Raw genomic sequence first — 13,101 nt, forward strand, 5'->3', positions numbered from 1 at the left:
TTTAAAAGTATTGCCTAGGATACTGATAAGTGAAGTGACTTGCCCACGATAACACAATCAGTATGTTTCAAGAAGCAGCATTTGAATTCAGGTCTTCCAGCCCCTAGTCTGTTACTGGATCCACCCCGCAACACACTTCCCGTCACATGATGGACACAATAAATTTTATCTATTTTCCTACTTATCTGTGCCTATTTATCTGTCTCTTCCATCTGTCTATCTATCCATCTCTTCTATCTTCTATTTTATTTTATTTATATTTTCTGTCTATCCATCCATCTCTTTTATCTATCTGAATGTCTGTCAGTTTTTGCATCTTGCATTTGATGAGATGGGCAGTTCTGTCTTGAGCTACTGAAATCAGAAGATCTGGTTTTTAATCCTGTGCTCTATACCTGTTAGCGTGGCAGTCAACCCTGACCTTCCGTTTCCTCATCCGGGCAATGGGGATGATGACATCTGTACTTTCTGCCTCCCAGGATTACTGCAAGGAAACCTCCTTGTAAGCCAGGATTTGTTATATTAACAAAAAAAAAAAAGAAGTAGGATTCCTTCCAGATAGCATTATCTCCCAGGAGGGAACCTCTCCCTGCTTGGGCCAGGAAGCAGCTCCTCCCTACTGGGGCCCAGAAGGGTTGATGGGATTTTGCTCAGTTGGGTTAGTCAGGCTGGTTTTATTGAGTAGCCATTTTTCTTTCATTTAACAATTTTTGTTAGGAGGGGGGGAGGAGAGGAATATATTTTAGAACTCACAGAACTCCGCGAGAGATATAACCACCACAAAAACAAAATCAGTTACAGAGGTAATGGGTGTTGTGTAATTTATAGAAGGTTCTAATTCATTTTCTCATTTGTAAAATAAGACTTGGACTGGAAGATCTGCATGGGCTTTTGTGCCTTTAAGGCATGTGACCCAATGATGAAATTTTGTTTTGTTTTTAATTTGAATTCAGGTCTTCTGGACTCCAGGACCTATGTGCTCTATCCTTTGAACCACTTCACCGCCCCTAATCTTTACTCTTTGTGGATGTGCACCCCGCACCTCCTCCCCAGCTGCTATGGCTCCCTTCTTCCAAATTTGATTTGTGTTTACATTGTTGTTGTTGTTCAGTCATTTTTCAGTCATGTCTGACTCTTGTAGAGTTTTCTTGACAAAGACACTGGAATGATTTGCCATTTCCTTTTCCAATAGATTTAGAGGTGAAATGACTTGCCTAGGAGAACATAGTGAGCGTCCAGGGCTGGATCCGAACTCAGGTCTTCCTTATGTATGTGCTTGTATACATACATGTCATCTCCTCTAGTAGAATATGAACTCCCAGAGGGTAGGCAGTGTTTCATGATTGCCTCCTTAGCACTTAGTACAATAGCTGCATCATGGGTCCTAAGCACTGGCTCTAGTTTGAGGGGACGTGGGTTACCAGAGAAACCAAGGAATATTAGAACACATAATGTGAGAGCTACCAGAGCAGAGGCGATCAGCTCTGGGAAAGCCTTTGGTGTGTGGCATGGGGCACTCGGGAGGGTCAAGGATAGAAGGCGGCTGAGAACTTGGATCGTCAGCGCTGGGCAGGACCTCGGGACGTGGGATGTCAGGGCCAGATCTTGGAACTCAGATTGTCCCCACCTGTAAAATGAAGGTCCCACTGGCCTCCCAAGTCCCTTCCAGAGTTGAATCTTGTATCCTATCATCCTGTCCATGTAACTCTGAGCCTTCATGGGCCTCAGTTTCCCCATGTGTTAAAGGAGAGGGTTGACCTTTTCAGCTGTAAATCTAGCATCCTAGACAGGTGGTGCAGTGGAGAGAAGGCCGGGCTTGGATTCAAGAAGACCTGAATTCAAATCCCGTCCCAGACATTTCCTAGCTACGTGACCATGAGCAAATCGTTTAGTCAATGTCTGTTTCACTTCCCTCAAGTATGAAATAAGGATAATAATAGCGCTTGCTTCCTGTCATCGTTGAGAAGAAAAATGAGATAATATTTGTGAAGTGCTTAATAGAGTGCTTTGTATGTAGTAGGCACTTAATAAATAGTTATTCCCTTGTGCCCAAAGGGAAACTAAACTGCATACCCTTTGATCCAGCAACTAGGTCTAAATCCCAAAGAGATCTTGAAAGGTGGGAAAGGAGGGGGCGGCTAGATGGCACAGTGGATGGAGCCCCAGCCCTGAAGTCAGGAGGACCCGAGTTCAAATCTGGTCTCAACACTTAATACTTCCTGGCTGTGTGACTGAGGGCAAGTCACTTAACCCCAATTGTCTCAGGAAATAAAAAGGGACGTCTGGACGGAGGGAGGGAAGAAAATATTTATAGCAGCCCCTTTTCATGGTGGCAAAGAACTGGAAATTAAGGGAATGCCCCATCAGTTGGGGAATGGCTGAACAAGATGTGGCATCTGAATGTAACGGAATACTATTGGGCAGTCAGAAAAACCTGAAAGGTCTTGTACAAACTGATGCAACGAGAAATGAGCAGAAGAAGCAGGGAATCACTGTATACAGCATCAGCACTGTTATGTGATGATCAACTATGAATGACTCCACTCTTCTTAGCAATACAATTTTTTAAAATTTTATTTATAAATTTTTTTGACAGTATATATGCATGAGTATTTTTTTTTTACAACATTATCCCTTGTATTCATTTTTCCAAATTATCCCTCCCTCTACTCCCTCCCCCCGATGACAGGCAATCCCATACATTTTACATGTGTTACAGTATAACCTAGATACAATATATGTGTGTAAATCCCATTTTCTTGTTGCACATTAAGTATTAGATTCCGAAGGTATAAGTAACCTGGGTAGATAGACAGTAGTTTAGCAATACAATTTAAAAAAAATTTAAAAGCAACAATAAAAAGCAAACATAAGTACAAAAGGCCTGGAAGAAAAATACTATCTATATCCAGATAAAGAAATGATGGGTTTAAATGTTTATCAAAGCATTTTTTTCATTTACTTTATTCTTTTTCAAGCTTTTTTCCCCTTTCTGATCAGTTCCTTCTTTCATAACTGTGACTGACACGGAAATACACTTTACATGATAACACATGTATAAACTACATCAAATTGCGTACCATCTTCAGAACAGGGCAGGGAGTGAGAGAGGGAAAAAAGTGGAACTCAAAATCTTGTAAAAAATGAGTGCTAAAATTTTTCTTAATATATGTAACAGGGGAAAAAAATAAAACACTAATTATCAATGAAAGCAACTTAGTACCACAGCTTACCCTCTTCTCTGTTTTTTTAATTTAAGGGGAAACTAAGATCTCAGAGGGATCAAATGCTGGTATCAGCAGGTAGTTAATAACAGTCCCCAACAGGCCTCATCCCTGTAACAGAGAAGTCAGTGGTTATGCTAAAATAACTCAGCTCCTAGCCAACGGCACTTCTACTCAGTAGGAAGAAATATGGGAATTTTTTTTGTTTTGGGAGCCATTTTTTATTTTATTTTTATGAACACATTAGAAGATTTTAAATTAAAAGGAACCACGAGTGTTTATAGAGAGCCAGGAGGCAGTTTGAGCTCTTGGCCCAATGAGAAGCGGTCTACATGCCAAAAGACAGACTATTGGTTTTGATGGGAGAGCGCAAGTCCAGCATATGGTCTATTAAAACATGGTTGGGGCAGTGGGCCAGGGAAAGCTGGGAAGGACCTCCTTGTGGCCCTGCTTACGACTGACCCCGTTTCTACGGGCAAAGGGAAGGTCTGAAGCTAGCCATCTTGGGCTAGTTAATTTTGGCTTGGCTTTTCACATGCAGCAGCTCCCCAGTGCCAGAGAATAACAGAATCCCACTGTAAACCACAAGAAAGGAGCCCCTTGGAGCTGAGGGAGTCAGCCAATTCCATCTGAGAGCGGAGAGCTGGAGACAAGAGTCCAGGCTTTTATCTGCCAGCTTGTTTTATTCTGAGATGTTAGAAACAGGATTGTGTCTGCAGGTGGTTGTGTGTGCATGCGAACATATGGCTTTGGGTTACAAAAATTAGGGCTTGATGAGAGCTGATGGAGGAAAAGGACTTCTGAGGCCCCAAATGGCCTTATTTATTGATAAAGTCAGAAAGGAGAGTGCTCTGTCCAATGATAATTTACAGAGAAGTTACTGCTCTATATTGTATTGGAAGAGGGAACCTCTTAACCCATACTAAGGAAACCACATATTAAAATCCCAGCCACCATTATCATAATTATTCTCTTCTTCCTCCCTTTCCTCCTCCTCTGTGATTATTATATATTATTAATATTTAATAGGAATTTTAAAAATTATAGGTATTGAGGCACAATAGTGGTAACTTTGCCAAAATGATCATTAAGCTATTAATTTTACAGATCATTTTATTAATTATATATTAATATAATATATTAATCTTATATTATTATATTAATAAGAACCTCATAATAATCTTTCTGAGGGACGGCATACCAACTCTGGAGTGAGAAGTCCTGGATTTGAGTCCCACCTCTTAATTGCTTAACTACCTTGTGTGATTGCAAATAAATCATCCCATCTCTCTGTACTTTTCTTTCCTCTTGTGTAAAATGACGAGGTTGGGCTGGTTGGCATCTGATCACATGATCCCCAGGAGTCCTAGCTGACTGGACATCAGCTGCACCTGAGTGTGGATCCTGCCTCAAACTCTTACTAGCTGTCTGACTGTGGGCAGGTCATTTCACCTCTGTCTGCCTTGTTTTCTTCATCTGTAAAATGAAAATAATAATATTTATAAAGCAACAAGGCTGTTGGAAAGATTAAATAAGATAATATTGGGGCAGTTAGGTGGTACAATGGATGGAACACTAACTTTGAAGTCAGGAGTACCCGAGTTTAAATCTGGCTCAAACACTCAACACTTCCTAGCTGTGTGATCGTGGGCAAGTCATTTAACTCTAATTGCCTCAGCAACAACAATAATAATTATAATAATAAATAAATAACAAAAAGTCCCAGAAATAAGATAATATTTGTAAAGCACTTTGCAAATATTGAAGAGCTATTTACTGTTTTGGTTTTTTTTAATATCACTGATCCTTTTGGCAACCTGTGAACTCTTTCTTATGTTTAATTGCTTAGAATAAAAGAGATATTGTAATGGAAGCCAATTAAATTAAAATTAAGATTTTTTTCTCCATGACTCCCCTGAAGTCTCTCCACAATTCCCCAGCATGTGGACTCCAGGTTCAGAACCCCCGTGCTTTAGGACTGTTAGCTATGATTAGTCTCTAAACATGAAAGGTGTTGTGGAGTTGGACCATGTGGCTTTATTGTTGGTTTTCCAATGCACAGTCCGATTTACAGCCTGCTTTTGATTGTAGTCCTAGTGACTTCAGCATTCCAGGTGATCTCTGGGTAACTGGATTCCTGTTCATACAGGAACCACGAGCTTCCTTATTGCCTCCTTTGCTGTTCTTGGGGTTCCCCTGGGCTTCTCTGTCATAGGACATTGTGTTCATTCCCAGCATCTGCTGTACCAGTCCCAGCCCCAGAAGAGATATGAGCTATGCTAAGTATTGGAGCACTGGCTTTGACTGTTAATCTCCCCCCCATACTTCTCTCTCTCTTCTCTCCTCTCTCTCTCACACACACACACACACACACACACACACACACACACACACACACACACAATTGGCTGGTGCATCTGGTTAGCATTTGCATCACTTTATAGGGTCTGCCATGAGGCTCCTGTGTTGTAAACCCATAATGGCAATCTAACCAAAGGCCAGTCAGCGCTTCAGTATTGCTCACAACTGCCCCTCAAGGCCCATTAATGTCATTTAATTAATTTCGACTGTTTGGAGATTTCTCCATAGTGAATGTCAAGTGTTGGCCATGCTAAGTGTGATGGGCTTAGGGTCTTCACATCTATTTTCTTGTCTACTTCCAACTGAATAAAACATCACCTTTGCCTCAGCTTGTCAGAGATGCCCTAAACCAGATGTCAATCTGTCTACTAAATGCCTGAGCACATTTTGAAAAAAGTTTTTATTGAAATAATCAGAATAATCAAAAAGACAAATGAGCATTCTTTGAAAAACTCGATATTAACATTAAATATGAACAGTGAAGAATATTATTATCATTATATAACATGATATTAAATAATAATATTGTTATTATATTATTATTAAGAATGGGAATTAGACCCGTGGTATTATTAGTATAGGGAACTTATATGTGATGAGTTGATTTGACCAGCGTCACACAGTCACAGGAAGATGGGAACTGAGTTCAAGTCTAGCCTCAGACTAGCTGTGTGACCCAGAGCAATTCACCTGACTCTGTTTGCCTCAATTTCCTCCTCTCTAAAATGAGCTAGAGAAGGAATTGGCAAGTCACTCTAGTATCCTTGCCAAGAAAACCCCAGATGGGGTCATGAAAAATTAGACATGACTGAAAATGACTGAATGACACAAAAAGAAAGGTCAAGTGATTACCCCTGGTCACGCAACCAGTGTGTGTCATGGGAAGAATTTGAAGTCTATTCCTCCTACCAGTGAAGTCAGCTCACCATCCACTACCATAAAACTGCCCCGCATGCCCTTTGTTTCTAAATATATCCTTCCTTCTTTCCTCCTTGTGACAAAAAAAAAGAGATTAAAAATGCAGTTTTCTGCAAAATTGACTAGTATATTAACTAAACATAGTAGTATATGCACTGTTCCTCACATGTAGCCACCTGCTACATTATTTCATCCCCATCTCTTCTTTAGGACCATATTGCTCATTAGAACTACAGAGTGTCCAGTTTGTGCTACTCTCCATCCCATTTACATTGTAGTCATTGTGGATACTGATTTCCTGCTTGTAGTTGCTTCACTCAGCACTAACCGTGTAAGGCTTCCCTTGTTTTTCTGGGTAGTTCATATTCATCTTTTCTTCTTATTCAGTAATCCTTTTTTTTTCCTTAGCCCTTTTCCATTTCATGGGTAAATAAAGTGCTCTTCTTACAACAGCTTTATATGAGGCAAGTGAGTCTCCAGGAGCTGACCTCATTACTACTGTTAGTGCCAGAACTCACACTTTCAAGATTCAGTGTTTTCTCACAGAACACTCTTTTCCAAGGTACAACCTGGAAAAATTTCCTTTGGGTCATTCTCTTTTAGTTCTAGTTGTTAACCTCCATCTCTTTTGATCTAGAATTAGTAGTAGAATAGCTAGGTCAAAGAGTATGCAGAGTTTGGTGACTTTTGCAGCCTGATTCTAAACTGCTTTCCAGAGTGGTTGGACCAATTCACTACCATCATTAACATCTTTATAGTACCTGTATGGATGTAGGACAATGAGCTGTGGGGAAAGATTGGAAAGGAAGGTAAGATGAGGTGGGGGCAAAAAGGGGAAGGCAAGGAAAATGGAAGATGGGATAATATATTTAGCAGAAGAAGTGGGGATTCATGGTATAATAGGAGTTGTATGAGGAAACCCATGGAGTCTTTACTAACCCTAAGATTCTTCAGTTCTATGAAATAATCTTAGAATGTACTTATAACAGAAATAAATACACGTGGGTTTTAATGAGGGAAAGGAAAAAAAGATTATTATTATTTTTAATGGTGTGAAGGATTCTGTTGGCAGCTTCCTGCATTCATAATTGTGCAAAGTATAGGTCCTTTTTCACTAGGGGGTTTCAATCTACAACCTTTAGTTGAAATGATCTTCCAAAGACATCATTAGCTTTCCCACCCCCATGTGGACTATATTCCCTTTGGGTTGAATTTTCATCTCCTCTGGCGCCATAATTGTACCCCATTTCTGATTCCATTATTCTCTCTCCAAATACCCATCTAGACAAGCCATCCATTTCTCGTGAATCAAAATTTAATGGGGAATTTAAAATGAGCTTATTCAACGCCTATTAGGTAGAATAAATGTGTTTGATCATCCTGAAATCATATCAAGCTACTTAGTGGAGCCCGCTATAGGTGACCTCTTGCCAGGTTGCCAGGCAACAAAAAGCATGTATCCCCTTATTCATTGCTATGAAATATTCCAGGCGACCAGTGAACTCCCCTGTCTCCTGATTCCACTTCACGTCTGATAGGCCCTGACCTTGTGGTTATTTATGGTGGAAGCCTCCATGATCCACTCTACTTTCCTATTTGAAAGCCTTTTCTTTTTCTATCATCTTTTATGTTGTTGGTAATAAGTATAATCCTCAACAAAAGCCAATCTTGCAATATAACAAACAACAGAAAAAAGGGGATTATATGTGAATTCATGAATTTTGTTAAAATTTATTTTTGTAAAATTATAGATGACATTTTAAGGAAAGTAATGAAATTTCTTTATTTCTGTCATATAAACCTCTTCTTTATTTCTAAAGTTTTATTGATTTTGAGGATCTCTATCCTTACTCACTACTTGCCTACCACCTCTGAAACAGAAACCCTCTCTCATAACAAATGAGCATGTCCAGCTGGGAGTTGGTACTCCTTGACTCTATCTGAAAGTGGGAACAAATTGTTCTTCCTAATTTCTTCCAGGAGAGGAGAGGTATAAAGTCATGATTGAACACATGATAATCTTAATAATTTTCCTTTATTTGATTATGGCGCATGTATGAATTGTTCTAGTTCTATTTTCTTTATTTTGCATCAGTTCATACAAGTCTTCTTGAGTTTCTTTGAAAGCTTCACACTTCTTGTTTCTTTTTTTTTAAAGAGTATTTTATTTTTCCAAATACATGTAAATTAAGTTTTCAGCATTCATTTATTTTTAATTTTTAATAATAGTTTTTAATTTTCAAAATATATGCAGATAGTTTTCGACGTCTACCCTTGCAAAACCTTGGGCTCAACATTCATTTTTGTAAATTTTTGTGTTCCAAATTTTCTCCCTTTCCTCCCCAAGATAGCAAGCAATCTGATATGTTAAATGTGTTGCAATCCTTTTAAACATATTTCTAATTTCTTAACTTAAAAAAAAATTACATTTTTTATTGAGTCTCTCTATGTCACTCAGGCTAGAAATACACTCCAGAATCTTTGCCAAGGAAACCCCAAATGGGGTCATAAAGAGTTGGGCACGATTGAAATGACTGAATGATAACAGAAACACTGAGTCATAGGCTCATAACTTTAGTGCTTGTAGAGAGCCCAGGACTGCCTTTAGTCTAATCCCCTCACTTTACAGAGGAGGAAATTGAGGCTCAGGGTGATTGAGTGGGCCAGCTGGTAAGTACCTGAAGCGGGATTTGGTTCCAGAATGCTAGCCATTACACCAATCCGTTTCCAGGTGTAAACGAAGCTAGAAAAGAAACTGGGTCTGACCAGAACATGGATAACAGCATAGGAGTGTGGACAAAGCACAGGAAGTGTTCAGATCCGGATGCTACTACTTACTGCCATGTGAACTGCTCCCTCTCCCCTCCCCTCAAAAAAAATCATTAATCTATTAGATTCCATTATACTGTGAGATCTTTTTTTTTTTTTTTTTTTAATTTTCTTTGTATCCTAGCACTTAGCATGGACACAGTAGGTACTTAATAGATGTTTGCTCATCAACCTATGGGTTTCAGTTTGCTCATCTGTAAAAATGGATGTAAAAAATCTATAAATTTTCAACTTGGATTTAAGATCTTCCATAATCTTAAATCATTTTCTAATTTCTTAACTTTTCAGCTTGAAAAACCTATAAAGAATCAAGGATGCCCCTGACAGATGGTAGTTGTTCTTTAATTGTTTCAGTCGTGTTGACTCATCAGGACCCCTTTTGGGGGTTTTCCGGGCAAAAGAATATTGGAGTAGCTTGCCTTTCCTTCTCCAGCTCATTTTACAGAGGAGGAAACTGAGGCAGACAGGGTAAAGTGACTTGCCTGGGGTCACACGGCTCAGGACATGTCTGGGGGCTGGACTTGAACTCTGGCCTTACTGGCACTCTTTTCACTTCCCTGCTGCCCCTGCCTTTGAGGCAGTTTTCCCATACATTTCCCTCAAAGTGTGCTGCAAACCTTTGGCCACGAGGCCTAGAGCACTTTTTACTTATGCTGGCCAGGAAGTTTACCAAGTTGCTTTTGGCATCTGTTTAGCTATGAGGGGGAGAATGAGGACAGGTGGAGTCAATGGAATTAAGCTGGTAGAATTGTGGGTTCGAGAACCCAAGGTTCTGGCAGTGAACAGATGTGGCACAGGGTGCAGGCAGGGTGGGGGGCACTGATATCTGGTGGCCTTGTCCTAATGCTTCTGAATTGCAGCTTTAAGAGTTAGCAGGAATTTTTTAAAAAGATTTTAATTTTGTAAATTTACATACTTGCTTTAAAAGTTCCATAGAGTAGAATTAGATTTGATTCTCTTTTTCCTTCTTTTTTCTTCCCTTCTCTTTCCCTTCCTTTTCTTTCTTCTTCCTTTTTTTCTCTTTCTCTTCCCTTTTCTTCCATTCCCTTCCCTTCCCTTCCTTTTCCCTTTCCTTTCTCTTTTTCCTTCTTCCTTTCTCTTTTTCCTTCTTCTTTTCTTTCATTGCCTTCCCTTCTTTTTTCCTTTCCCTTCCCTTCTTTTCCCTTTTCCCTACTCTTCCTTCCCCTTCCCTTCTGCCTCTTTTTTCCTTTCCCTTCCCTTCTTTTCCCTTTTCCCTACTCTTCCTTCCCCTTCCCTTCTGTCTCTTTTTTCCTTTCCTCTCCCTTCTTTTTCCTTTTCCCTTTCCTTTCCCTTTCTCTTTTCCCTTCCCTTCCTTTCTTTTCCTTTCCTTTCTCTTTTCTCTTTCTTTCCTTTCTTTTCTCTTCCTTCCCCTTCCCTCTCTTTTTTCCTTTTCCTTCCCTTCTTTTCCCATTTTTCTACTCTTCCTTCCCCTTCCCTTCTGTCTCTTTTTTCCTTTCCTTTCCTTTCTTTTTCCTTTTCCCTACTCTTCCTTCCCCTTCCCTTCTGTCTCTTTTTTCCTTTCCTCTCCCTTCTTTTTCCTTTTCCCTTTCCTTTCCCTTTCTCTTTTCCCTTCCCTTCCTTTCTTTTCCTTTCCTTTCTCTTTTCTCTTTCTTTCCTTTCTTTTCTCTTCCTTCCCCTTCCCTCTCTTTTTTCCTTTTCCTTCCCTTCTTTTCCCATTTTTCTACTCTTCCTTCCCCTTCCCTTCTGTCTCTTTTTTCCTTTCCTTTCCTTTCTTTTTCCTTTTCCCTACTCTTCCTCCCCCTTCTTCCCTTCCTTCTCTTTTTTCCCTTCCCTTCCCCTTCCTTTCCCTTCCCTTCTTTTTCCCTCCCCCTTCCCTTCCCCTTCCTTTCCCTTCCCTCCCCCTTCCCTTCCCCTTCCTTTCCCTTCCCTTCCCCTTCCCTCCCCCTTCCCTTCCCCTTCCTTTCCCTTCCCTTCTTTTTCCCTTCCCCTTCTTTTCCCTTCCTTCCCTTCCCCTCCCCCTGCTTTTCCCTCCGCTCTCCCTCCCCTCTCTCAGGCCCCGCGGCCCACGAGGACCGGCCAGGCCGGACTCGGGCGGCGGGCCGCCATTCGCTCGGCGGGACCCCGCGGCCCGGCCCGGCTGGGCTCGGCCTCCCTTCCCGCCCTGACGCGGCGCCCTGTGCTCTTGTGTCCGCAGAACATCATCAAGAAGGTGATCGGCCAGAAGTTCGTGTACAAGTTCGTGTCGTTCCCGGAGATTCTGAAAATGGACCCCCACGCGGTGGAGCTGAGCCGGGAGGGGCTCCTGCTGCCGGAGGCGGACTGCCAGGCGCCGGCTGAGGCGCGGGAGCCGCCCAAGCACGGGCTGGCGGCCCTCAAGAGCGCCAGCCGCAACGAGTACCTGCACTCGGGCCTCTACTCCTCCTTCACCATCAACTCCCTGCAGAGCGCGCCGGACACTTTTAAGCCCATCAAGGTGGAGAAGCTGGAGGAGCCGCCGGACGGGGGCGCGCCCCCGCTGGACGAGGTCCGGACGGTCATCAGGTTTGTGACTAATAAGTCGGAGAAGTCGGCGATGAGGCCCGTGGTGACTCTGCCGTCCACCTCGGAGGCCGCGGCCGCCTCGGCCTTCCTGACCTCCTCCGTGTCGGCCAAGATCTCCTCCCTCATGCTGCCCGGCGCGGCCAGCGTCTCCTCCGCGTCCCCGGCCTCCTCGCGGTCCCCTTCCCTGTCGCCCGCCTCCCCGCTCCCGTCTGACCCCAGGGGCCTCTTCCTCGAGTCCGGCTGCCGGGATTCGGACTCTCTGGAGCCCCTGAACCTCTCGGCGGGCTCCAAGGCAAAATCGCCGTCTCTGCCCCCAAAGGCTAAAAAACCCAAAGGTCTGGAAATCTCCGCCCCGCCGCTGGTGCTGTCCGGCAGTGACCTCGGCTCCATTGCCCTCAACAGCCCCGCCCTCCCCTCGGGGTCCCTCACTCCGGCCTTCTTCACGGCGCAGGTAAGTCCCTCCCCCAGCCTCTCTGGGGCGCGATCAGTCTTAGAGCCCGAGCCTGGGAAATGTCCGCTGTAAAAGGCAGCCCATGTCCGGCCAAGGCCTAATCCTTTTTTTTTTTTTTTTTTTTTTTTTTTTTTTTTGTTTTTTGTTTTTTGTTTTTTTGCTGAGGCAAATGGAGTTCAGTGACTTGCCCGGGGTCACACAGCCAGGAAGTCTTAGGTGTCTGAGATGGGATTTGAACTCAGGTCCTCCTGACTTCAGAGCCGGGGCTCTATCCACTGCGCCACCTAGCTGCCCCAACATTTAATTCTTTGCGTAAAAAATAAACTCACGGGGCAGCCAGATGGCCTAGTGGATAGAGCTCCGGCTCTGAAGTCAGGAGGACTTGAGATCAAATGTGGCCTTCTAGGCCCTACGATCCCCAAAGGCCTAGAAGATGGGAACATCATTACGGAAACATGCGTCCTTTCTGACAACCAAGGAGAATGTCCTGGCTGGGCCAGCTTTAGGCCTGGACCAGGGATTTCAGTGTGTTCACACTGACACGTTAACGATCTCTTTGATGGAAAAGCACTGTTGTGCATTTCCATTCTCACAGCTCTTGTGAGTCCGGATGTGTAATTATCGACAACATCCCCCTTTCACAGACAGAAGAAGCCCGTGGCTCAGAAAGGCAGAGGGCTTTAAGGTCAACCTCCCATAGTCATTCGTGTCCAACTCTCTGTGACCCCGTTTTGGGGTTTTCTTGGCAAAGATACTGAAGTGTTTCACCATTTTCTTCGCTAGTTCTTTTTACAG

General features: G+C 42.7%; 1 protein-coding gene across 1 annotated transcript in view; it reads left to right on the top strand.

The window, feature by feature from the left end:
• ELK3 (ETS transcription factor ELK3) overlaps nucleotides 1-13,101 on the top strand; it is a 91,553-nt gene that overhangs the window by 59,134 nt on the left and 19,318 nt on the right. The window contains exon 3 of the mRNA XM_074271317.1: nucleotides 11,509-12,306. Within this exon, the coding sequence (XP_074127418.1) occupies nucleotides 11,509-12,306 (798 nt within the window). The remainder of the gene's footprint in view (nucleotides 1-11,508; nucleotides 12,307-13,101) is intronic.

Source organism: Sminthopsis crassicaudata, chromosome 5 (assembly GCF_048593235.1).
Source record: "Sminthopsis crassicaudata isolate SCR6 chromosome 5, ASM4859323v1, whole genome shotgun sequence".
Classification (NCBI taxonomy): Eukaryota; Metazoa; Chordata; class Mammalia; order Dasyuromorphia; family Dasyuridae; genus Sminthopsis; species Sminthopsis crassicaudata.